At 36.0% G+C, this 27,820-nt stretch overlaps 1 protein-coding gene across 6 annotated transcripts in view; it reads left to right on the top strand.

Moving 5' to 3' along the window:
• CCDC73 (coiled-coil domain containing 73) overlaps window positions 1–27,820 on the top strand; it is a 201,398-nt gene that overhangs the window by 43,577 nt on the left and 130,001 nt on the right. For 5 of the 6 annotated variants that reach the window (XM_047879374.1, XM_047879373.1, XM_047879375.1 and 2 more), the window contains one exon: window positions 22,617–22,769. The exons of the other annotated variant lie outside the window; for it this stretch is intronic. In XM_047879374.1, the coding sequence (XP_047735330.1) occupies window positions 22,632–22,769 (138 nt within the window). In that variant the 5' untranslated portion in view covers window positions 22,617–22,631. The remainder of the gene's footprint in view (window positions 1–22,616; window positions 22,770–27,820) is intronic. 6 annotated transcript variants of the gene reach the window in all.

Genomic DNA, 27,820 nt, shown 5'->3' with positions numbered 1-27,820 from the left:
TTATGAATATAAATATTATAAATAATTTATTATAAATTACTATAAATAAATAAACTATAAGAATTTGTTAGTAATACTTTGAAGGTAATGTTAAAGATACAGTTAGCATTTTTTTAATGACTTCTTTCCTATTTGAGTTTATCCAAATTGTGTTTCAAAATAGGGAAAGGCATATGCATTTTTGGAGATTGCTGTAATAAAAGATTTTGAAGTGTGAGAGTATTTTGATCTGCAGAGGGAAATGTGAATGAAACGTGAAATTAAATATTTCATGTCTCCTTTAAATAACCAAAAAGGCATGTTTTGTCCATAGTAGCATCCTCATTTCTTGTTCATTGGCTTTTGAACCCTTACTATATGCCAGGAATTAAATATATTACCTCATTTAATCCTTGCACCCTGTGAAGTATTATTACTGTTATATAGATGAGGAAACTGAAACCTAGAGAGGTCAAACAGCTAGTAAGAGAAAGCAGAATTTGAATCCACATCTTTGTGGATCCTTATAGGAATTGACAAAAATGCATGTCTTTTTCAAAAGCACGTAGTAACAGAACGCCTGCATTTCTCAATTTATCAACTGTCTGTAATACTATTGTAAAAACTATTTTTGGACTCTGACCCACAATACGAAATACATTTCACATCGTGATCCAGTACACATGCATGTATTTACATTTACATATAATTAAGATGAAAGTTACCACACGCAAAGATTGTGGATATAGTCTAGTCTAATCTGTCCTGTTCTTTTCTCTTTTTCCTGATAATGAATGCTGCTTGCAGCTAACCTGATTTCATCTCTCTCCAAAGGTTTACAACTGAAGTAATTCTGTAGCAACTTAAAACAATGCAATTTTTTCTTCCATTACATATACTCTTTATAGAAAGCAGAATGAAGGAGAAGAATATCACTGTGCTTTGATCACTGAAAGTTAATTACAGTTATCATTTTATGTATTTCCTTTCAGTATTTTTCTGATGGCATTTATATGGGTATAGTTTTAACCATGATGCTTATGTAATTTTGAATCCCAATTTTTATTTATTATTAATTTATTATTTATTTTATTTTTTAATGTTTATTCATTATTGAGAGACAGAGAGAGACAGAGCATGAGCATGGGAGGGGCAGAAAGAGGGGGAGACACAGAATCCGAAGCAGGCTCAGGCTCTGAGCTGTCATCACAGAGCCTGACGCGGGTCTGGAACTCACAAACTGCAAGATCATGACCTGAGCCGAAGTCGGAAGCTTAACCGACTGATCCACCCAGGTGCCCCTGAATCCCAATTTTTAAAATTTAGTATGTATTTTCATTAGTCATGTGTGTACCCAATGTAAGTAATTAAAAATTTTTACAAGATTTGTTCAGAAAAGTAGAATTTACCCTGCCATTTTCTCCTCTTCAGAGCAGCTACTGTAAACTATTTTATTCTGTGGCCATTTACTTCCACATGGCTAAATAACACACTTACCATTGCAACTTTTTGGTTTTCCAGTTTTAGACATTATCTAATGACTATCCATAATCAGAGGTGAGGATTTAACTTTTATCTTGTATTCTAACTCCTCTCCCTTCACGTATTATCTATCTTCCCCATGTAGTTATATCATAATCTTGACTATTCAATATTTATAGTTGTATTATTAAGACTGCATGAATGCTGTTCATAACTAAACCATTGTAGTATGCTATGATTTTTTTTTTCCTTTCCTGTACAGCACCACCCCTAACCATTGTTTTGCTTCCTCCATTGCTTACTTTTTGATGTGTTCATTACTAATTCAACCCCAGACTTTTTTCATTTATGTAAAACTCTTATTAAGATTTAAAAACAGTTGGTAATCTGTTCATTTCATTCTACTGAGGAGCTTTTTACCAAAGTCTGCTAGACAACACCAATCTGGACTGGTTGCTGTGCAAGTGTCATCTTGGTATCTCACTTTACCATCCCAGACATTTGTTTCTTCTCTCTCTCACTTGGAATCCCCCGTTTCCTGGATTCCATGTCTTCCTCTTCCTTGGAGAAATCCTTAAATAGCTTCTTGAGAAAGGATGTATGGAAGGTAAATTGTTTTGGACATTGCTTGTCTGAAAATATCTTTTACCTCCACACTTAGCATGGCAATAAAATTCCAGTTTGGTAATAACTTTCCTTTATGTTTGAAGACTTAGTTTCTTTATTGTAGATTTTATTGTAGATATTGAAGACTAAATTTTCATTGTGTGGAAAAAATTTTTATTTTTTTCTGGAAGGTTATAGGACCTTCCCCTTTTCTCCAGTGTTCCATTATTTCACCACAATATGTCTTGTGCCAGCACTTAATGAGCTCTTTGCAAACTCATATTTTTTTGGTTCTGAGAAAATCAATCTTGACAACTTTTCATGATTTATTCTCTAATTTCTGTATTTCTCTGTTCTCTAATTTCTGTTAGACCTTCTGAATTAATCCTCTAGTACTTTTTTCTTCAGTTCTGTATTTCTTTGACTTTTGCTCTTCTTTTTGTAAGATTTCTTCAATTTTGTCTTTATATCTACTATTTCAGTGAATCTTCCTTTTATTGTAACATCTTCCTTTTTTCATAAGTGGAATATATGATCTTTTAATGAGAATATTAAAGATGTTTCTTTAAAAATTTTTTTTAGTGTTTATATTTGAGAGAGAGAGAGACAGAGCATGAGTGGGGGAGGGGCAGGGAGGGAGAGGGAGACACAGAATTTGAAGCAGGCCCCAGGCTCTGAGCTGTCAGCACAGAACCTGATGTGGGGCTTGAACCCAAGAGCTGTAAGATCATGACCTAAGCCGAAGTCCGAAGCTTAACCGACTGAGCCACCTAGGCACCCCGTTTCTTTTGTTTTTCTTAAGTTTATTTGGGAGGGGGCAAAAGAGGAGGGAGAAAGAGAGAATCCTAAGTAGGCTCCTGTATCTGCCTGACAGAAAACAATATTTTTTGTTTTTGTTACATTCTCAGTCTCTTGGCCCAAGGTTTATTCTTAAATTGCCAACTGTTACTTTAGTGGGGGCTAAACTAAATACCTCTGTTGGACCTCCTGTCTTTTAACTGGAAGACTGAGTTCTGTTGTTGTTGTTGTTGTTGATTGTTCACTTTTTATAAAACATTATAACATAAACATTTTATTATTATAAACTACACAAACACGATATTGAGAGGCAATATAATGCAGTGGTAAAGATTGCAAGCCTGGAACTGGATTATTTGGTTCATATCTAGAAGGTTCCATACCTTATGTGTAACCTTGGACAAGTTACTTAATCTCTTTATGCCTCAGTTTTTTCATTTCTGAAATGGGAATACTAATAGCAAATATTTCAGAAAGTGTCCTGGAGAACTAAATGTGGTTTTAAGAGACTGTCTTGTATATCATAAGTGCTCAACAAATATTAGCTATTATTTTCATTTTATTTTATTTAAAAAAAATTTTTTTAACGTTTATTTATTTTTGAGACACACACACACACACACACACACACACACACACAGTGTGAGTGGGGGAGGGGCAGAGAGAGAGGGAGACAGAATCCAAAGCAGACTCCAGGCTCTGAGCTGTCAGCACGTGTGGCTCGAACCCACGGAGCCATGAGACCACGACCCATGCCAACGTCGGACACCCAACTGACTGAGCCACCCAGGCACCCCCTATTATTTTCATTTTAAGTGGCTGCATATATTTCACCAGGTAGTGAAACATTATAACACTTAATTGATTATGATTTCTTATTCCTGGACATTTTGGTGGTTTGTTTTTATTCTGTCTTGTTTTTATTAACAAGTAGTAGTAAATATGTTAATGTGAAAATTTTTCTGCATTTAGGAGTTTTTTCTTTTGAATAGATTCTCAGAAGTGAAGTATATATCTGTATAGTTTATGACTCTTGAGACATTCTAAATTGTTTTTCAAAGGATTGTTTCCATTTATATTTCTACCAGAACTGATTGAATGCCTGTTTCACCATTCCTTTACTAGTACTAAATAGTTTTTTTTAAACGTGTGCTAATTTGATAGGTAAATATGTTATTTTAATATACTTTTTTTTTTTAGATTACTAGCATGTAAAGAAAAAAAAGCAATCAGTTTTATCGTGTATTTTAGCCCATTTAGAGATGTGTGGTAAGCTATTATGGAAAGCTGTTTCTATTGACCCACATAGATTCTTCCTTTTTTCTGCTAACAATACCTGATATTTCCCTATATAATCCTCACTTTCTCAGGCATGTGATGTTTGTCAGATTAACCTGGATTGACTTCACCTCCAGCTCCAGAGATGGAGCTTGTTGAACTGTGCTTCCATCAATCCCCAGCTCAGTAATTGGTTCAGGGGTGGAAAGGTAACCCATGCAGCCCCAAATTGGTAACCTCCAGACTTTTATCAGGACACAGATTCTTTTTTTCTTGGGGGAAGAAGGAACAAGGAAGTATGTAGCTTTGGTAGCTGCTTACAACCGTTTGGGCATTATGAAGTGATAGCCTATTGAGAATGTAGCCAATATCAAGTTAACAGGCAAAAATTAACAAGGTAATAACAATCTCAGTGCTGGTTACATTGCTTGCCTGCAGCCAAACCTAATTCTAGACCATTACATCAGAAAAGCCAGTAAATTTCCTTTTCTTTTTAAATTTTTTTTTACATTTATTTATTTTTGAGAGACAGAGTGAGACAGTGTGTGAATGGGGGAGGAGCAGACAGAGAAGGAGACCCAGAATCTGAAACAGGCTCCTGGCTCTGAGCTGTCAGCACGGAGCCTGACACAGGGCTCGAACCCATGAACCATGAGATCATGACCTGAGTTTAAGTCAGGATGCTCAACTGGCTGAGCCACCCAGGCACCCCTCCTTTTCTTTTTACAGCCAATTTGAGTAGTGTTTTCTGTAACTGCAACTGAAGTTATTTTACTCCCTGAGTTAGCAGAAATGGTTGGAAGTGTGCTTCCTACTTTTTTCAGCCCACATCATGGAGTAATTGGAAAATGATAGCACAGTATTTGTACAGTGTAGAGGAGCATGTGGACAAAATTAATCCTGGTTCTGGGTGTTTGGCTTTCCCATGCTGTGCCCAGCCTTCTGCACAACTGAGAAGAGTAATAATTACTCTCAAACCAGTAATTTATTCATAGGACACTGTCCTAGTGCACTAGTTGGAAATCTCTGGGTTAGAACAGAATATTTATAAACTTAGGACCCTGGGATTGATTCCCATATGCTTTCCTTATTTTGCTTCTTCTACAACACTTCTGACTCTGATCATAAATTTTAAGTGTACCAAATGGGGAAACAATTAAATCTTTTTAGTCATATGCCCTGGTTCAGATTTTGGGAATATTTGCATATTTTGGGTATTTAGCATTAATTTTCTCTGATTTTTAATATAAAAGATTAGACTGTCACCACATTTCTCCTTTTCATTGTTGAGGCCTGATTATGGCACTCAACATTTTTTATAGTCCTTTAAATCATCATTTGATAACTTAAAACAAGGAAGCAAAAAAAAAATATTTTCCTAGATAGGACCTAAATTTCCTATCTATTTAGAAAATATTCAGTGACCAAGTAATTATGGCTTGCTTAGGTTAATTTATATCAGTGGTTCTCACATATAGTGGACTTATTAAAGCAGGATTATTGGGTCCCGTCCTCAGTTCTTGATTCAATAGACCTGAGGCCCTGGAATTTGCATTTCTGAAAGTCCTCAGGTGTTGCTGATATGGTTGATCCAGGGGCCACACTTTGAGAACCAGTGATTTATTTCATTACTCTTGTTGTTTAACACTAGTGATTATTAAACAGGTAATATAACTTTCTGCTTTTAACACAGAGATACTATTCCCAAATTTATAGATATTTGGCTAATGATTTTGAGCGTTGAGTATTTAAGATAAATAATGTTATGTTTAGCAATGAACTGAGTAAAGTGTATTTCCAATAAATGAATAACATTTTGACATGGACTCCCCATGTAAAATAGAAGGAGTATTCTGATGAAAATAATTTAGCCTCCTCTAGTAATAAAAATCACAAATAAAAATGTAGCAAGCCTCTTTTTTTAAGTTAAAAAATATTTTTTAAGTTCATTTATTTATTTTAAGAGAGAACATGAGTGCAAGTGCCTGAGGGGCAGAGAGAGAGGGAGAGAGAGAATCACAGGCAGGCTCCTCACTACTAGTGCAGAGCCTGATGTGGGGCTTGAACTTTTGAACCACTAGATCATGATGTGAGCTGAAGTTGGATTCTTAACTAGAGTGAGGCACACAGGCACTCCAGAGTGTAGCAAGCTTCTTGAAATCAGTACCTTAAATCTCTTGAGATGTGTTAGGATGTAAATAATAGATAAGATGTATTTAAAGAAGTACAGCTTTTTGGTAAAATGTTTGTAGTATTTAAAACATATTATGTATAATATTTTTAAAACTTTCAGTAGTGTAGAAATTGAAATCAGATAGTTATAGATTTTTCCTATATTCACATTTATTAATTTAACTGATTGGGGTTGTTAACTCATATAAAAATATGTTTCAAGCTTTCAACAGTGATGATCTCTTAAAATATGAGCTTATCTTTTTGGGATAAACTTGAAATTTATCATCAGATTAGGAAACTGCATCTCAGAAAAATTAGTCTTTTTCCTCCAAGGTTTCATAGTTGTCAGAGCGGTCAAGTTTTTACTTAAGTCTAGTCCTGAATACCTCAGAGAAGCAATTTAAGGATCAAGTGGAAAATACAGGTGAAATTGCTTTGTAATATGTAAGAAATTGTATAAAAATGAGCTCTTCTGATTGCCATTTAATTCACTGAGTTCTTACTTTGTGCCTAGAATTGTACTAAATGCTACAGAATAGTAAATGAAAGAAGTGTGGAATAGTTCTTGCACTTAAAAAACATCCCATTTGAAGAGGCAGATTTGACACAGATAGAACAACTGGGGAATTCTTATTAAACTTTGTGGTGTTGAATTTAAGCACACAACAGGAACTTAGAGAATGGAGGGGTCAGAATGGTTCAGAGTGGTCAGGGAAGGATTCTTGGAGAAAAGGGGTTTTGAATTGGGCATAAAACATGGACACAATTGGGGTGCCTGGGTGGCTCAGTCAGTTAGGCATTGACTTTGGCTCAGGTCATGATCTTGTGGTTCATGGGTTCCAGCCCCATGTTGGGCTCTGTGGTGATAGCTCAGAGCCTGGAGCCTGCTTCAGATTCTGTGTCTCCCTCTCTCTCTGCCCCTTCCTGGCTTGTGCTCTGTCTCTCTCCCTCAAAAATAAATAAACATTAAAAAAATTAAAAAAAAACATGGATAGACTTTAGATAAGGGGGGAGTTGAAAATTTATTCTAGGTTTAGAGGTGGGAATGAGCATGGATTAGGTAGGAGACAATAAGAAAATTATAGTAGAGAACATCTTGGTCCTCTGTTGGGACCTCTACTGTGTGCAGAAGATGAAAGTTGAAAAGGAGAATGAAACAAGAAAGTGGAGAACTCTTAAAAATCAGGCAGGTGCATTTAGACTTAGTTTGTAGACAAGAGGAGCCCTCTTGAATTTGGAAATTAATGAAATTTAAGTGCTATTTTGAAAAATAATTTTGGAAAATTTCATACATTGAAAAAATAAAATAAAATAAAAAATTTAAAAATTAAAAAAATAAAAAAAAATAAAAAGTAATATTGATCGGGAAAAAAAGAAAAATAATTTTGGAGAAAATACGCAGGTTAGATTGAAGTGGGGGAGAAGATTAAATAAAAGGATAACAGCAAAAAGTGATTATAACTCATGTCTGAGGTAATGAAGATCTGACTAGATTGATAGCAGTAGGAGTAGTGATGCAGAATGAATCTAAGGGCCAATTAGAAGGAAGAACAAGCAGGTCCATTTAGAGATTAGATTTAGGGAATGAAGGGGAGTGAAAGAGTGAGAGAGAAAGAGATCAAAGATTTTGTGAATGTTTATCATGGAGATTGATTTATCTATTTTAATTTTAATCTTTTTAATGTTTATTTTTGAGAGAGAGAGAGAGCAAGCAAGGGAGGAGCAGAGAGAGAGGGAGACACAGAATCTCTGAGCTGTCAGTACAGAGCCCGATGTGGGGCTTGAACTTATGTACTGTGAGATCATGACCTGAGCCAAATTCAGACACTTAACCAACTGAGCCACCCAGGCACCCCTATCATGGAGATTTCAATAAAATATGTGGTACTACTGACAGAATTGGAGTTTAAAATATTTGAGGGCGAAAAAGTACAAATTTTGATTTGTTAAATCAGAGGTTAAAAAAATGAGTGCTTTTGAGATGACTGAAGATGTGTTGGAAATTGTTCACATGATAGTCACCACATAGAACTTTGTAGCTGGAAGTAAATTTAGAGATAAAGTAAGAAAGTAGATCCAGAAAGGTCAAGCAGTTTGTCCACAATCACATGACTACCTATGAATAGATATGTTAATATCAACTGATTATCAGTCTGTTGCTCTTTGAATGATTATGTGCTTATGGCAAGTCACTAAATACCTTCAAGAACTAGGGAAATGAGTTAAGTTCATTCAGTATTCAATAAATATTTATGTAGTCTCGGATATTACTTTATTATCAGGCCCTGTCCTCGGTGCTGAAGATATACCCTGGCCAGTACAGATGAGATTCTCACAAAGCTTATTTTTTAAAGGAGAAGATATAATAAAGTTAACAGATAATTGACAGATAATTTTGGTTAATGGTAAGTGATGTGAAGAAAATAAAACAGGATGATATACTGAAGAGTATTGGGATGTCATTATTGAAGAGGTAACATTTGACCTGAGACCTGAAAAACATGAAGGAAATTCTGTGTAAATGTGGATATAGAACATTCCTTCAAGAAGGAACAGCAAGTACATATGCATTAAAGCTGGAATAAATTTGCTATGTTTTTGACTGATAGAAGATTTGTTTAGTACCATTATGTGCCAGACATAATGGGGGATAAGGATGAATAAAATAGCAATACTGGCTCCCAAAACTGAGTAGCAGATCATCTAGATTTGCACTATCTGATAGACATTTCTATTGGTAAGTTGATAAACAATGTAAACACATAATTATCATCTTACGTTATTTTCCCTCTGTAGTCTTTGCCAGACAATATTTAAGGTCTAGCATAGATACTATCTTTTCTGTAACATTCTTTCTAAGTCCTGTCAATAGAATCACTTGCATGGGTGTTTTGTATATGCTTCTGTTTTTGACACTTAGTTTCTGTGCCTGTCTTTCCAACCAGGTTGTAGGCTCATATCCCGAGAAACTTGCATAGTGCTCTGCAGTATGCTGGGAACCCAACTATAAAGTTTCTTTAATCATCTACTCTGTGCAATTCATCTTTTTTATTTCTAGGACTAACATTGTTCCATGCGCAGTAGAATTTATATAATTACATAGGAGGTGGGTTTTGAAATCTTGTTTAAGGCTTCTAAACATGATGGATTAACCACATACATTTGTTTTTCTCACTGTCATTAAAATGCATAAAAAGAGTATTGACTCACAGGGATAAGAGAATGGGAGATGATTCAGCCGTGTCTGTCAGAAAGCAAATAGAAGACTAGTGATTGACTTTAAAGTTTGGAAATATACTGAGCACTTGGAAATACCAAATAGTCTGAAAAACAGGAATAAGGCTTGGGCATAAAAAAGAAATTTGTATTATTTTTAAATGTGAACAGCCAGGGATCAGCAGACATTTGAGAAAAACATGAAAGAGACGAAAATGAAACAGAAAAAAGGAACTTGTAGAAAAGAGACAATGCAGAATTAAGATGTTAAAACAGGGGTGATTGGGTGGCTCAGTCAGTTAAGTGACTTCGGCTCAGGTTATGATCTCGTGATTCATGGGTTTGAGCCCCACATCGGGTTCTGTGCTAACAGCTAGGAGCCTGGAGCCTGCTTTGGATCCTGTGTCTCCCTCTGTCTCTGGTCCTCTCCTGCTCATACTCTTTCTCTCTCTCAAAAATAAATGAAATATTAAAAATTTTTAAGTGTTATAGCAAAAAATATTGAATATGTGGTTGCATAGCAAATCACCTCCAAAATTAATTGCTTAAAACAATGATTATTTCTTATAATTTTGTAGGTTTTTTTGTTTGTTTGTTTGTTTTTTGTTTTTTGGGGTTTTTTGCTGGTCTTGTCTAGGCTTACTCTTGCAGTTGCATTCACCTTGTAGATTGTGGAGGATTGGGCCTCTCTGTTTCCGTGTAGGTTTTCGTTTTGTGCTTCTTCCTGGCATGGCAAGGCAAAGCAAGGCAGGTGCAGAGCAGCATTCTGAGAGAGCAAAGATTTCAAGGTCTGTTGGTTAAAGTGAATCCTAAGGCAATCCCTTGTGGGGAAATAGATTCCATCTCTCGAAGGAAGAAGTGACTGTATCACATTTCAAATGGGCATGATGGGAAGAATTTGTGTCCATTAAGCAGTTTAGCACAGTTTACCTGTTTTATATTTTTCACACAAGCAAAATATGCTCACCCCCTCCAGAGACCTGCAAAAATCTCACTCCAAAACAGTATCAGGCTCAGTGTCCAGAATCATTTTATCTTTACCAGGTATAAGTGTGGTTTGAGGCTCCTGGGCTGCAGCTTCTCAGATACAGCTCCTCTTGATTCAGAGACCTGCCGATTAAAAAACAAATCATCTGCCTCCCAATCCAATATACGGTGATGAGACAGGGATAGGATAACCATGATAGACTTTCATTTAAAAAGAGGAGAAAGATGGGGCGCCTGGGTGGCGCAGTCGGTTAAGCGTCCGACTTCAGCCAGGTCACGATCTCGCGGTCCGGGAGTTCGAGCCCCGCGTCAGGCTCTGGGCTGATGGCTCAGAGCCTGGAGCCTGTTTCCGATTCTGTGTTTCCCTCTCTCTCTGCCCCTCCCCCGTTCATGCTCTGTCTCTCTCTGTCCCAAAAATAAATAAACGTTGAGAAAAAAAAAAATTTAAAAAAAAAAAAAATAAAAAGAGGAGAAAGAGCATTTAGTAGTAATTAGTACATAGCAATTCTGAAATGCATGTAGGCATGTTATGTTATGATGGGCATGGAATGTTCCCTGATTAGGTCTCTATGATATTGTGGTTTATAATAAGAATGTATTTATGGGCACCTGGGTGCTCAGCTGGTTGAGCATTCGACTTTGGCTCAGGTCATGATCTTGCGGTTCATGGGTTCAAGCCCTGCATCAGGCTCTGTGCTGACAGCTCAGAGCCTGGAGCCTGCTTCAGATTCTGTGTCTCTCTCTCTCTGCCCCTCCCCCGCTTGCACTCTCTCTCTGTCTCTCAAAAATAGATAAATGTTAAAAAAAATTTTTTTTTAAAAACTTGATCTTCATCTCATTTTTGGCACAGAACTCCTAAAACCTTTGGAATTTTCTAAGCAATAAGAACAATGGGAACATCTTTTGTTGGTATTTGGTCTTTTGTCTTCTGTTTCTGAAAATAGCTCTAGAGCCATAAAGGCAAAAGAAATGTCTTGTTATTCATAACAAGCCCTTCCGACCACAACTGAGTTTATGTTAATGAAGTGAATTTTGGAAAGCTCCTAAGAATGGGGGCTGGTTGCCAGGGGAGCCAACCATGTGATTAGACAGTTGGAACTTTCAGGTTCCCCCTCTTATCAGACCTCTAGGAAAGGAGAGGGACTGGAGCTTGACTTGGTCACTAATGGCCAATGATGTAATCAGTATGTCTATGTAATGAAGCCTCAAAAAAAAAAAAAAAATCCCTGAACTGCAGGGGTTTGGAGAACTTCTGGGTTGGTGAACAAGAATGCATGTCTGTGCCAAGAGGGTGGTGCACTCCAGTCTCTATAAGAACAGAAGCTCCTGTGCTTAGAACTCTTCTAGGTTTCTCCTTATGTATCTCTTCATCTGGCTGTTCATTTGTAACTTTTAATATCCTTTGTAATTAACTGGTAATCTAGTAAGTAAGACGTTTTTCGGGGTTCTGTGAGCTGCTCTAGCAAATTAATCAAACCTGAGGAGGGGGTCATGGAAACCTCCAATTTGTAGCCAGTCATTTAGAGGTACAGGTGGCAATCTGGACTTGCATTTGGCATTTGAAGTCATGATGGGGGCAAGTCTTATAGAACTGAACCCTTAACCTCTGGGATCTGATCTGATATTATCTCCAGGTAGACAGTGTCAGAATTAAGTTGAAATGTAGGTTACCCAGCTGGTGTCACAGAAAAGCTTGGTGTGGGTTCTCCCTCACCCTCCATGCATTTGGTGACTAGAAGTATCAGAAGTGAAGTATTGTGTGTAGTGTAAAGGAAGGCAGTAGAGTTGTTCTTCATGGAGACAGTAGAGCATTCGCCATTCTGCTCCCTCCAGGTGTTCTGCTAGTCCATTGTTTTCTTCTTGGCTCTACCTCTGGATTCTTAGCTCAGCTCTTATAAAGGTTCTTTATTTTCCTTAAGAAATGGTCTCTGATGGGGCTCCTGGGTGGCGGAGTTGGTTGAGCATCTGACTCTTGATTTCAGCTTGGGTCGTGATCTCGGTTCGTGAGTTTGAGCCCCGCATCTGGCTCTGCCCTGACAGCACAGAGCTTGCTTCAGATTCTCTGTCTCTCTGCCCCTCCCCTGCTCATGCTCTGTCTCTCTCTCTCTCTCAAAAATAAACATTAAAAAAAAATAAGTAAATAAATGTAAACAAGCAAACGAAATAAGGAATGATCTGCAACTGAGTAGTTGCTTCAGTCTTGTTTCCTACAAGTAGAACTTTGGTGGCCTAGAATCCTCTTCATTTTGAATTATCTCAATCCTTTTTAGTCTAAGCTGGCAGTGCTTCTACCAGTACCATTAGAACAAACAAGAATGAACAAAACAAAAGAAGCAGAAGCAAAGATATTGCAAGGAACAAACTAATATTGCTAGAGGAGAGGAACATGGAGGAATGGGCAGAATGGGTAAAGGGGAATGAGAGCTACAGGCTTCCAGTTATGGAATGAGTAAGTCATGGGGATGCAAGCCATGGTATTGGGAATAGAGTCAGTGGTATTGTAATAGCATTGTATGGTGACAGATGGTAAGTACACTTGTGGTGAATGTAGCATAACATGCAGAACTATCAAATCACTGTTTGGCATCATTCCATTTCCAATATTGATTTCTGTTAGTTACCTTACCTATTGCCGAATAACAAACCAACCCAAACTTGGTGACTTAAAACAACAATAATTGATTATTCCTCATAATTTTGTGGATTGACTAGGGGTGTTTATCTACTTGTTTCATATAGGCTCTTTGATATGCTTTTATCCAGTTGGTGGGTTTGCATGGGGCTGAGCTCAGCTATTCTGGAAAAGCTGGAATTTCCTTTTTTTTTCACTACCAAGTCCATCTTATTAACATATCTTGAAATTAATATTGAGTTATATTTTTATAATGTTAAATGCTAAGATTTATTATTTCCTTATTTTTGTGGGTAATTTAATATATTGCAGTATATATTATTTATGGGTAAGTTAACCAGCAATGTTTATATTCCTTAGCAGTGTACCCATTAATCAACAGTGAAATCAATCATTTATATTATCGTAATTCTCTAATAAAAAATATTCAGAAGAAAATCTTGGTTTTTTTACTTTATTTTTTATTTTTTAAAGTTTACGTCCGAATTAGTTAGTATATAGTGAAGCAATGATTTCAGTACATTCCTTAATGCCCCTTACCCGTTTAGCCCATCTCCCCTCCCACAACGCCTCCAGTAACCCTCTGTTTGTTCTCCATATTTAAGAGTCTCTTATATTTTTGTCCCCCTCCCTGTTTTTGTATTATTTTTGCTTTCCTTCCCTTATGTTCATCTGTTTTGTATCTTAAAGTCCTCATATGAATGAAGTCATATGATATTTGTCTTTCTCTGACTAATTTTACTTAGCATAATCTCCTCTAGTTCCATCCACATAGTTGCAAATGGCAAGATTTCATTCGTTTTGATTGCCGAGTAATACTCCATTGTATATATATACCACATTTTCTTTATCCATTCATCCATCGGTGGATGTTTGGGCTCTTTCCATACTTTGGCTCTTGTTGATAGTGCTGCTATAAACATGGGAGTGCATGTGTCCCTTCGAAACAGCACACCTATATCCCTTGGATAAATGCCTAGTAGTGCAATTGCTGGGTCATAGGGTAGTTCTATTTTTAGTTTTTTGAGGAACCTCCATACTGTTTTCCAGAGTGGCTGCACCAGCTTGCATTCCCAAGTCTTAGCAACTTTCAAATAGATAATACAGTATTATTAACTATAGTCACCATGCTGTATATGACATCCCTGTGATGTATTTATTTTATAACTGGAAGTTTATACCTTTTGTCCTCCTTCACCCATTTCACCTACCCCCACCCCCATATCTGGCAGCCACCAATCTGTTCTTTGTATCTCTGTTTTTTGTTGTTTGTTGTTGGTTAGATTCCACATATAAGTGAGATCATATGGTATTTGTCTTTCTACGTCTAATTTATTTCAGCTTAACCTAACATCCTCAAGGTCCATCCATGATATTGCAAATGACAAGATTTCCTTCTTTGTTTTATGGCTGAAAAATATACTGTTTTCTTTATCCATTCATCTGTTGATGGATACTTACGATGTTTTCATGTCTTGGCTGTTGTATATACTGCTGCAGTGAACATGGGATGCATACATCTTTTTGAGTTAGTGTTTTCATTTTCTTTGGATAAATACTCAAGTGAAATTGTTGGATCATTTCGTAGTTCTGTTTTTAGTTTTTGAGGTCCCTCCATACTGTTTTCCATTGTGGCTACACCAGTTTACATTCCTACTGATAGTGCCCAAAAGTTCCCTTTTCTTTACATCCTCGCCAACACTTATTATTTCTTGTTTTTTTGATTTTAGCTATTCTAACAAATGTGGGGGTGATAATCTCATTTTGGTTTTGATACCCATTTCTCTGATGATTGGTGATATTGAGCATCTTTTCATGTACTTGTTGGCCATGTGTATGTCTTCTTTGGAATAATGTCTATTCAGATCCTTTGCCCATTTTTTAAAAATTGGATTGTTTCTGGGGTGCCTGAGTGGCTCAGTCGGTTAAGCGTCTGACTTCAGCTCAGGTCATGATCTCACAGTTCATGAGTTCGAGCCCTGTGTCAGGCTTTGTGCTGAAAGCTCAGAGTGTGGAGCCTGCTTTGGATTCTGTGTCTCCCTCTCTCTCTGCCCCTCCCCTGCTCATGCTCTGTCTCTCTCTCTCTGTGTCTCAAAAATAAACATTAAGGGGCGCCTGGGTGGCTCAGTCGGTTGAGCGTCCGACTTTGGCTCAGGTCATGATCTCGCGGTCCGTGAGTTCGAGCCCCGCGTCGGGCTCTGTGCTGACCGCTGAGAGCCTGGAGCCTGTTTCAGATTCTGTGTCTCCCTCTCTCTCTGACCCTCCCCCATTCATGCTCTGTCTCTCTCTGTATCAAAAATTAATAAACGTTAAAAAATTTTTAAAAAAACATTAAATTTTTTAAAAATTATATTGTTTTTTTTCTAGTGAGTTGTATGAGTTTTTAAATATATTTTAGATAGTAACCCCTTATCAGATATTACTTGCAAATCTTTTCTCCCATTTGATAAATTGCCTTTTCATTTTGTTGACGGTTTCCTTTGCTGTGCAGAAGCTTTTTAGTTTGATACATTCCCATTTGTTTTTATTTGCTTTTGGTGTCAAATCCAAAAATCATTATTGCCAAGACTCACATCAAGGAACTCACCACCTGTTTTCTTTAAGGAGTTTTATCATTTCAGATCTTATGTTCAAGTCTTTAATCTGTTTTAATTTTTGTGTATGGTGTAAGATAGTGATCCAGTTTCATTCTTTTGCATGTGGCTGTCCAGGTTTTCCAGCACCATTTAATAAAGAGACTGTTGTTATTGTATTTTCTTGGTTCCTTTGTCATAAATTGATTGACCGTATCTGAGTGGATTCTCTATTCTGTTCCATTGATCTATATATCTGTTTAAAAAAAAAAAAAAGAGGGAGGCAAACTAAGAAACTAACTCAGCTTTAGAGAGTTGTATGTCTGTTTTTATGCCAATACCATACTGTTTTATTATAGCTTTTAAAAAAATGTTCATTTGACACAGAGTGAGTATGAGCAGAGAGGGAGAGAGCAAGAGAATACCAAGCAAGCTCTGCGCTGTCAGCTCAGAGCCTGATTTGGGGCTCAGTCCCATGAACTGTGAGATCATGACCTGACCCAAAATCAAGAGTTGTACACTTAACCAACTGAGCTACCCAGGCACCCCAGTTATTATAACTTTTTGTGGTATAGTTTGAAATCAGGAAGTGTGATACCTCTAGCTTTGTTCTTTTTCTGGATTTCTCTGGCTATTTGGGGTCTCTGTGGTTCCATAGATTTTAGGGTTGTTTGTTCTATCTGTGAAAAATGCTACTGAAGTTTTGATAGGGGTTGCGTTAAATCTGTAGATTGTTTTGGGTAGTATGGAAATTTTAATAATAATTCTTTCAATCCATGAGCATGGAATATCTTTGCTTTTATTTGTGTGTTCTTCAGTTACTTTCATCAGTGCCATATAATTTTCAGTGTACAGATACACAGTGTACAGGTTTGCCTCCTTGGTTAAATTTATTCCTAAGTGTTTTATTCTTTTTGATGAAATGTAAATGAGATTTTTAAAATTTCTCTTTCTCTCTCTCTCTTTTTTTTTTTTTTTTTTGCTTATTTATTTTTGAGAAAGAGAGAGAGAAAGAGAGAGAGAGAGAGAGAGAGAGAGAGCGAGCCGGGAGGGGCAGAGAGAGAGAGGGAGACACAGAATCTGAAACAGGCTCAAGGCTCTGAGCTGTTAGAATAGAGCTTGACACCCGGCTCAAACTCATGAACTGTGAGATCATGACCTGAATCGAAGTCGGACGCTTAACTGACTGAGCCACCCAGGTGCCCCCTAATTTCTCTTTCTAGTAGATGGTTATAGCATATAGAAATGCAACGGATTTTTGTACGTTGATTTTATATCCTACAAATTTACTGAATTATTAGTTCTAATGATGTTTTGGTCGTGTCTTTAGGGTTTTATATATATGTGTCATCTGCAAATAGTGACAGTTTTACTTCTTCCTTTCCTATCTGGATACCTTTTATTTCTTTTTCTTGCCTAATTGTTCTGGGTAGGACTTCCAATACTATGTTGAATAAAAGGTGAGAGTTGGCAACCTTGTCTTGTTCCTAATCTTAATGGAAAAACTTTCAGCTTTTCACCATTCAGTATTATGTAATTGAAATGCAACCTGTGAAATGCAACAGGAACCCAGACCCCTGGATGTATGTTCCTGTTGCATTTCATAGGTCTCTTTCCTTCTCCTGCATTATCTTCACACTGTCTTGATTGCTCTAGTGTTATAAATGCTATAGTGTTGCAAATGTTTTTTATTGATTGATTTGATTTTGAAAAAAATGTTTATTTGAGAAAGAGAGCGAGCAAGTACATGCGTGAGTAGGGGAAGGGGGAGAGGGAGAGAGAGAATCCCAAGCAGGCTCTCTGTTGGCAGCACACAGCTTGATGCGGAGCTCGATCTCATGAACCATGAGACCATGACCTGAGCTGAAATCAAAAGCCAGATGCTCAATTGACTGAACCACCCAGGTGCCCCACAAATGTTATTTTAAATTTTATTTCCAAGCTTTTTTCTTAGTGTATATGAATATAGTTGACTTATTGTATATTGTTTCTGTTTCTTTCTGGTTTGTTAAATCCTCTTATTAATTCTAATAATCCGTAGTTTTATTTATTTTTTAAGTTTATTTATTTATTTTGAGAGAGATGTGAGCAGGGGAGGGGTAGAGAGAGAGGGAGAGAGAGAGAGAAAGAGAGAGATTGAGAATCCCAAGTAGACCCCACACTGCCAGCACAGAGTCCAATGTGGGGCTCGAACTCACGAACTATGAGATCATGACCCAAGCTGAAACCCAGAGTTGGGTGCTTAATTGACTGAGCCACCCAGGCACCCCTTAATCTGTAGTTTTAAAAAGATATCCTGTATTCTCAATTATTTCATTAGTTAATTATAGTTTTATTTCTTGGTTTTTGGTCTATGTACTTTTTATTTCTTTTTCTTATTGTGTTACCTTTAATAAAATGTTGAAAATTGCCTTATTCCTGATCTCAGGGTGAATGCTTTAAACTTTTCACTGTTAAGTATGATGTTGCTGAACATTTTTTTATAGATTCTGCTGACCAAATTAAGGAAGCTCTCTTTTGCTTATTGTTTTCTGAGAGCTTTTTATTTTTTTAAGTTTATTTCTTTAAGCAGTCTCTACACCCAGTGTGGGGCTGGAACTCATGACCCTGAAATCAAGAGCCGCGTGCTGTACCGACTGAGCCAGCCAGGAACTCCCTGAGAGTTTTCTTTTTTAATATTTTGAGCAGTTGTGTATTTTCACATGCTTTTTCTTTATTATCATGTAATTGTTTTTCTTTTACCATCTTAATGTAGAGAATTATAATGATTGATTTTTAATGTTACACTTTAGATTTCTGCGAGAAACCCAACATGGTTATGATATATTATTTTTATCTGTTGTCACTTTCAGTATGCTATTATTTTGTGTAGAATTAGGACTTACTTTGTGAACTATATTGGCCTGTAATTTTTCATTCTCATATTTTCTTTGCTTCCTTGTTTTGGTAATATCTATATGCTTTAAGTCCTTTGAGATTTAGTTGTAATCTTTTAAGATTTTTTTCATATATTTTATTTTTTTCATATTTTTTTCTGTCACTTGACTGTGATATCTGTAGATATGGGTTTTTAAAATACATTTTGGATTCACTACAATTCTTTTTTTTTTTTTTCCTGTATAGCATAATAGAATTTAAGTGAATTAAATACACACATAACACTATGTGTGTTAAAAGGATAAGTATAGATTTAAGGATGCATATCAAAAGCATTAGGGGTGATCTGTAAAGATTGGGAGTGAACTAGAAAGCAAGCATAAAAAAGAATAAAACAGTATTAAAGGATGGAGACTCGCATGAACCAAAGATGTTGGTGACTCCTTTCTCTTCAGTTTCTCAGTGCATCCCATATGCTGTTTTCTTTTCAGTCAGGATTAAATCAAATGAAGTATTTTTGGATTCACTGAGCTTCTTGATCTGAAACTTGGTGTTTACTTTAGTTCTGGAAAATTCTCAGCTGTTATTTCTTCAGAATATAGTTTGTCTCTTTATTTCTCTCTTCTTCTTTCTGGAACTGTTACACCCTCTGACTTTATATTCTTTTTTAACCTTTTTTTCTGTAGTTTCCGTTTTTATATTTTCTTGCTGCATCCTTGATATTGTATTTAATCTTTTTTATAGTACACTAAATCTCTCTTCAGCTATGTACGGTCTTTGCCAAACATATTGAGTTATCAGTTGTCAATTATATACTTTTTCTATCTAGAGATTATACTGGGATATTTTAAAAATCTGCTCTTCTTCGCAAATAGTTTCAACCTTGACTTTATTTCTTTAAACATAGTAACCATAGCTGTTTTAAAGTTCTTTTGTGTGATAATGGAAAAATCTGCAGTATGTGTGTGTGTGTTTCTATTATCAATTTTTTTCTGCTTGTTCTCATAATGCAGTGTTGTGTCCTATGCCTGATTATCTTTATGTGCTGCTCATTGTCCTTGAAAAATAATTTTTAAAGATTTCTTGAGTACCTACAATAAAGTTACATTTCTCTAGAAAGAATTTTTATTTGCTTCTGCTAGATTCTTATGGGCACTACCAGTTTGAAAACATTTGAGATCCCATTCATAAGTTGAGTTTTCTTTCACAGTCCTATGAAACCACCTTTGTTAACAGACTTATCTGAAATTAAGTTAATGGCAACTTTCTGGGATGAGACAGTTTTTACTTCCTTCATATCTCCGCCTCCCTTTCTTCTCTTTTATGCTTTATCTACTTGGCACCTGGGCAGCTATCCTATAGAAGGTGGTTATTTTTGCTTCAACCTTAAGTGAGTTTAACTCTTCTGAATTCTGTTTACTATAATAGATCTCTTATTAGACTTCACACTTTGTCAGACCCTAGGTTTGCACTCCCTGTCTCTCACACCAGAGGTCATCAGTGTTGTTATTTAATTTTACTCAATTTGGCAGATACCCACAGGATGAACATGGCTCTCTCTGTTCAGCTTAGTTCTTGGCCCATGGTCTTTTTAGAATTTAGAATTTGGCTTTATAAAATTTTACTATTTTGCTAGGTCTTTGATACTTTTAGGAAGGTTTAAAAATATTTTATTCAAAATTGTAATTGTTTTTAGCTGGAGGGTTTATCCAACTAATGTAGCCCATCGTTTTCAGGAATGGAAATTTCCCTTTTAGAAAGTTTCTTGCATGCACACCTGTGGTGGTTAATTTTATGTGTCAAGTTGGCTAGGCTATGAAGGGTAAGCCAGTTTTATTTTATTTTATTTTATTTTATTTTATTTTATTTTATTTTATTTTATTTTATTATTTTTAAATGTTTATTTTGAGAGAGAGAGTAGGGGAGGGGCAGACAGAGAGAGAGAGAGAGAGAGAGAGAGAGAGAATCCCAAGCAGATTTTTCACTGTCAGCTTAGAGCCTGACACAAGGCTTGAACTCATGAACCATGAGAGCATCACCTGAGCTGAAATCAAGAGTCTGACGCTTATCCAACTGAGCCACCCAGGTGCCCTAGGGTAAGTTAATTTTAAAAAAATACAAAAAAATATATTGATCAAATGTATTTGGTCAAACACCTGTTTAGACATTGTTGTGAAGGTAATTTTTAGATGAGATCAACATTTAAATCAGTAGACTTTCAGTAAAGCAGATTATCCTCCATAATGTGGGTGTTCCTATCCAAATAGTAGAAGTTCTTAAGAGGAAAAACTCATGTTCCTAAAGGAAGTCTGCTTCAAGACTGCCTTTGGTCAAGTTGAAATATCATCTCTTCTTTGGGTCTTCAGCCTACTGTCCTGCCCAGAGGATTTCAGGTTTGCTGGACTCCCAATCACATGAGCCAGTTCTTTAAAATGAATTTTTTTTCTCTCTCTCTCTCTACATATACATCCTACTGGCTCTGTTTCTTTAGATAATGCTTACTAATATAATACCTATCAAAATGGCTAGGATAAAAAAAATAGTGATGACACCAAACACTGGTGGGGATTTGGAGAAGCTGGATCACTGATACATTGCCAGTGAGACTGTAAAACGGTATTACCATTTGGAAAATAGTTTGGTAGTTTCTTTCACAACTAAAAGTGGACTGTATTCACTCAGCCCAGCAATTGTTCTCTTGGACATTTATCTCTAAGAAATGAAAACTTATGTAGAAACTTGTATGTGAATGTTCATGGTAGCTTTATTCATAAAAGCCCAAAGTGAAAATGACTCAGATGTCTTTCAGTGAGTGCATGGTTAAACCATAGTATGTCCATACTATGGAAATTACTCAGCAATATAAGGAGTGAACTGTTGATACAACAGCTTGGATGAACCTCAAGGTAATTATCATGAGTGAACAAAATCTAGTCTTTTTTTTTTTTTTTAAATTAGATGAAATTGATTGATTCATTGATTTTTCAAAGTAATCTTTACACCCAGCGTAGGGCTTGAACTCACAACTCTGAGACCAAGTCACATACCCTACTGACTGAGCCAGTGAGGCACCCCTGAAAAAAATTCAATCTTAATAGGTTACGTGATGTAAGATTCCATTTTGTGTATAACGCTGTTGAAATAAACAATTATAGAAATAGAGAACAGAGTAGTGTAGTGGGTATGGAAACAAGCTGCATGAGGGAGCTACTGTTGATGATACAGTACTATATTTTGATTGTAGTGGTAGCTACATGAAGCTATACATAAAATAAACTTGCACAGAATTATACACACACCCACACACAAATGAGTGAATGTAGAGGTGGAAGAATTTTATAAGTTCTGTGTATTGTACCAAAGTCAGATATACAGTTTTTATAGTGTACTATTATTATGCAAGATCTTAACATTGGAAGAGGCTGAGTGGTGTATGGACACCCTGTACATTTCTTTCCAACTACCTGTGAATTGATATTTATTATTATGAAAAGTTGAAAAGAGAAGTTTCTTGTAGCCTGACTCATACTGAGAAAGATATTTAAGTCTTGGCTTTTAGTAAAAGGCAGTTACTTCATTCTTTCTCTTTCAACTCTGTAGGGTTTAAAGATTGAAATACTATTAGTATTCATAGCATCCTTACAAAATGCAATATATCAAGGCAAAGTTAGGAAGCACATGGTCTGGCAGCCTTGGTATGAAGCAGTTACTGAAGGGTCACACCTTGCCTGCAATTTAGGAATCCAGCTTTTAAGATGTGGTGTTTAGGGGAAGAAAATTTAGTTTGTGCAGGTACTAAGGTAACATAAAAAACCTCAGCCACAGAAACTATGGATGCATCACAAAACACAAGTGGTGTCAAGATTAGAATAGTATTGATGACAAAACTGTTATTCAGTGCTAAACCTGAAGTATTATGGGATACAGGTGGTTATATCTTTATGGTAAATGTACTTTTACCTGAAAAACCTAGATAAATGATTTTTTTCAGTTAAAACCTTTTTATATTACAGGAAGTAAATGTTAATATGGAGAATCATTTTAAGACTGATTCATCATCCTCTACCTTTGCTCTTCAAAGTTCTTCAGAGACCATGTTTTCTATTCAGCTACTAGATTTCAAAACAAGTTTGCTGGAAGCATTAGAAGAATTACGTATGAGAAGGGTAAGCTCATTTTTATAATGCTTTAAAAATTTTTTAATTATTTATCTTTTAGTTAATATACAGTACACTGTTGGTTTCAGAAGTAGGATTGAGGCTCCTGGGTGGCTCAGTTGGTTAAGCATCTGACTCTTGATTTCTTCTTAGGTCATGATCTTACGGTTCATTTTTTAAAGTTTACTTATTTATTTTGAGAGAGAGAGAGAGAGTGAGCACATGCACAATCATGGGAGGGACAGAGGGAGGGAGATAGAATCCCAAGCAGGCTCTGCACTCGCAGTGCAGAGCCCAGTGTGGGGTTCGAACTAATGAACTGTGAGATCATGACTTGAGCCAAAATCAAGATTTGGACCCTTAACCAACTGAGCCACCCAGGCACCCCAAGATCTCACAATACAGCTCACGAAGATATTGGCAAAGGACATATCTGATAAAGGGTTAGTATCCAAAATTTATAAAGAACTTACCAAACTTAACACCTGAAAAACAAACAACCCTGTTAAGAAATGGGCAGAAGACATGAATAAATACTTTTCCAAAGAAGACATCAGATGTCTACCAGACACATGAAAAGATGTTCAACATTAGTCCTCATTAGGGAAGTACAAATCAAAACTACAATGAGCTACCGCTGCACACCTGCCAGAATGGCTAAAATTAACAACACAAGAAACAACAGGTGCTGGCAAGGATGTGGAGAAAGGGGAACCCTCCTGCACTGCTGTTGGGAATGCAAACTTGTGAAGTCACTCTGGAGAACAGTATGGAGGTTCCTCAAAAAACTAAAAATAGAACTACTCTAGGATCCAGCAATTGCACTAGTAGGTATTTACCCAAAGGGTACAGGAGTGCTGTTTCCAAGGGACACATGCATATCTGCATAAAATTGTAAAAGATGTTTGGTTTCAGCAGATATGTATTGTTCAAAACTCCTTAAAAGCATTACACTTCTGAGACTCTTTGTGTCTAAATTTGAAGCATATATTGTTAACTCTCTGTAAGATAGATTGGAGTTGGTACAATTTTGGAGAGAAGAAAATAAATTATAAAATTGTTATAATCTAGGGATGAGGTCATTAGGATTTATATATAACTGTGAAGATAGAACAGGAGAGACAGGAAGGGGAATCAATAGAATTTGGTGATTTCTTGAAGATGAACTGTGAGAAAAGATCTGAAACAACATTTTTATTATGTGAACTTTGTTCTAGGATTTAAAAATATTGAAATTTGTTATATTAAGAAAATTTAATTACCATGATCATCCTATATAAAAGCTATTTATTATCTGTATAACAAAAGCCTATTTAATAAAGAAGAAATCCTGCTTAAAAAGGGTGTGTTGGATAAGCATTAAAAAGTGATTTTTGTAAAAATAGCTTAAAGTGGTATCTTTTCTAAGTTAAAGCAACTCTAGGTAACAATTTAAAACCTCATATTCATGTTTTACTATGTTCTAAGCATTATATTTGGTCTGTTTCTATTTCCGTTTAAAAAAAATAAACTTCCCTTAAAAATCTTTTGAAAATTTCAGGGTAGCAATAGAAATGGTGTTTTTAATAGCTAAATGAAGAACTAAATACTACTTTAAAAAAATGTTTTATTTATTTTTGAGAGAGAGGGTGGGGGGGAGGGTCAGAGATGGGGACAGAGGATCCAAAGCAGGCTCCATGCTGATAGCAGTGAGCCTGATGTGGGACTCAAACTCAGGAACCATGACAGCATGGAGCCTGATGTGGGGCTCTAACTCAGGAACTGTTAAGATCATGACCTGAGCCAAAGTTGATGCTCAACCAACTGAGCCACCTAGACACCCCAGTAAATATGACTTTTAATAACATTCTTTATTGAAAGAACTTTATTTGTAAGAAGGGGAAAAATTCCTCCTTTTTATTGGAAGAAGATACATGTTGATTTAGTATGGTGGCAACACTTTATCCCTATTGCTGGATTTTAACTTTTCCCTCATATTTTATTAGGAAAATTTCAAAAATACATAAATGGTGAAAGAATTGCATAGTAAACACCCATATACCCACCATGGTAGGTAGAATAATGGTATCCCACTGATGTCCACATCCTAATCCTGAGAACCTTTGAATATGTGACCTTACATGGCAAAAGGGATTTTGCAGATGTGATAAAATTATGAATTTTGAGATGGAGGGATTGCGCTAGATTATTCAGGTGGACCCAATGTCTTCACAGAGGTTTAGAATAAGAAGCAGGATAATCAATATCAGAGAAAAAGATGTGATGACAGAAGTAGGGGCATGGTCAGAAAGAGATTTGAAGGTGTTATGCTGCTGCTTTGGAAGATGGCAGAAGGAAGCCATGAGTCAAGGAATGCAGGTGGAAGCTGGAAGAGGCAAGGAATTTTTCTGTGGAGACTTCAGAAGCTCTGCAGTCCAGACAATATCTTGATTTTAGTTAAGAACATATCAGACTTCTGATTTCCCAAACTGTAATAGAATAAATATGCGCTGTTTTAAGCCAAAAAATATGCTGTAGTTTGTTACAGCAGTAATGGGAATCTAATACACTCACTGTCCAGATTCTACTCTTGGTCTCATATATATTCTTCTATCATTGGTCTTATTTTTTTGATGCATTTCCATGCAAGTTTGAAATAAGTATTCTTTAGTTTGTATATCATTAACTGAAGTTCAGCATTTATGTATTTTTCTTTTAATATAAGGTGTATATACAGTTGACCTTGAACATGGGTTTGAACTGCACAAGTACACTTATATGCAGTTTTTTTTTCAATAAATACAGTACAAAGCTGTAAACATATTTGTCTTATAAATTTCTTAACATTTTTTTCTCTAGCTAACTATTGGAAGAATACAGTATATAATACATGTTACAAACAAAATATGTGTTAATAAAGTGTTTATGTTATTGGTAAGGCTTTTGGTCAGTAGTAGACTATCAGTAGCCGTTTTGGGGTAGTGGAAAGTTATATGTAGATTTTCAACTGTGCTGGGGGTTGGTGCCCCTAACCTTCATGTTCAGAGGTCAACTGTGCAATGAAGTGTATAGTTCTTAACTGCACCATTTCATGAGTTTTAACAAATGTCATCTGATTCTTTGTCAAGATATAGAACATTACTAACTCCCCCAGAAAGTTGCTTCATGTCCTTTGTCACTTATTCCTCATCCTTATCCATCCAGAGTCAACTGTTGTTCCAGTTTTTTCCACCATGGATTAGTTTATCTCTGTTCCAGAAATTAATGTAAAAGGAATCATTATAATGTATGTTCTTATGTATAAGGCTTATTTTATGCAGTATAATATTTTATTTATTTTATTTTTATTCACAGTATAATATTTTAAAGATGAATTTGTGTTGTACATATCAGTAGATTTTCCTTTTTATAGCAGAATACTATTCCATTGTATAAATGTAATACAGTTGGTCCATCTGTTGATGGTTACTTAGGTGGTTGCTAGTTGTTGGCTATTATGAATAAAGCTATGGGAATATTTTCATACAAAATGTTGGGAGGCATGTATGACATACTAAGCAAGAGATCTTATTTGGGAACTATTTATGGGATGTTGATTACCTCACATGCCCTCTCTGCTCTCTTCAGTCTTCATTGAAAAATTTTAATATTTCCCCATGGTAGTCTGAAGAAATATTTTTGTTTAGCATTTTAAAAAGAAAGCAAAAAATATGCAATTAAAGGTAATAATTGTATTTAATTTGTAAAGCTAAAAAAGGGAGAACTAAAATACTGAACTACAATTATTAATGCGCTTGGATGGAATTGATTGTTAGGTCCTTGTATTGTTTAGGAAATAAGACATTGACCAGCTGTAGACTTTGTTTAGTTATGTAGGCATATTAAAGTTTTCAGTATAATCAGCAAATCAATAGAAATAGGGTTTGTATCATCCCAAATAGTAGAAAGAAAATATGCAATCATAAATTATCTTCAATTTGATATTGCAAATAGCCGTAAAGAAAGAATAATTTTAGGTTTTAGCTGTCTCTGAAGCTTTATCCTGGTAAAAATGTTGATGCTGTCTTCTGTGTATTCCAGAAACTGGCCCAGCTAATCTACATTTTTCTAATTAGTTTTAATACTGACAGGTCTGTTAATAGTAAACTCAAGGCTTTCTTTTTCCTTTCTCCCTCAAATGTCTTTATTTTGCCGTGGATTTGTAGATTGCCATTTATGTTCTGTCAGTATTTTAAAGAGATTATTGAATTCTTTTGTCATAGTTGAGAAAGTTGATGTTCATTTAATTGCCCCTCTGTTTCTTTCTATTTGCTCATTAGAGCTTCTTTTCCCCTTTATTTGGCTCCAGTTTTAATGAGTCTAGGTGAGAATTTATTTACATTTTGTGAGACTCATTTTGGTTCCTGAATCTTAGGAAAATTTTCACCCATGATCTTTTTGAGTACTGCGTCTCCCCTATCTTCTGTTGTCTTCTTCTGGAACTCCCATTAGATAGCATACTGGACCACATCATTTTATCTTTTAAGATTCTTAACTCTTTTATATTTTTTTCTATTTGCCTCTATTGCATTCTGTGTAATTCATTTTGTTGTTTCCTAATTATCTCTTCAGATGTTTTTACTTGCTAGCTAATTGCTTAGAGTTTTAAATTTCAATAACTATATTTTTCATTTCTGTGGTTCCTTCAAAGAATCTGCTATGGGAGCTGGGTGTTCAGTTGGTTGAACGTCTGACGTCTGCTTAGGTCATGGTCTCATGGCTTGTGGGCTTGAGTTCTATGTCAGGTTCTGTGCTGATAGCTCAGAGCCTAGAGCCTGCTTCAGATTCTGTGTCTCCATCTCTCTCTGCCCCTACCCCCACTCTCAAAAATAAACAAACATTAAAAAAAAAAAGGAATCTGCTATGGTCTGAATATTTGTGTCCTCCAAAATTCAAATGTTGAAACCTAATGTCCAGTATGAGGGTATTAGGAGGTAGGGTCTTTGTGAGGTGATTAAGTCAGGAGGGATAGAGCCTTCATAAATGGGGCTAGTGCCCTAACAGAGTTCCCTAGCCCCTTATACAATGTGAGGTTATGAACG

This window comes from Prionailurus viverrinus, chromosome D1 (assembly GCF_022837055.1).
Source record: "Prionailurus viverrinus isolate Anna chromosome D1, UM_Priviv_1.0, whole genome shotgun sequence".
Lineage (NCBI taxonomy): Eukaryota > Metazoa > Chordata > Mammalia > Carnivora > Felidae > Prionailurus > Prionailurus viverrinus.
Note: the sequence above shows the minus strand (reverse complement) of the source record. Positions and strands in the feature narration are given on the sequence as shown.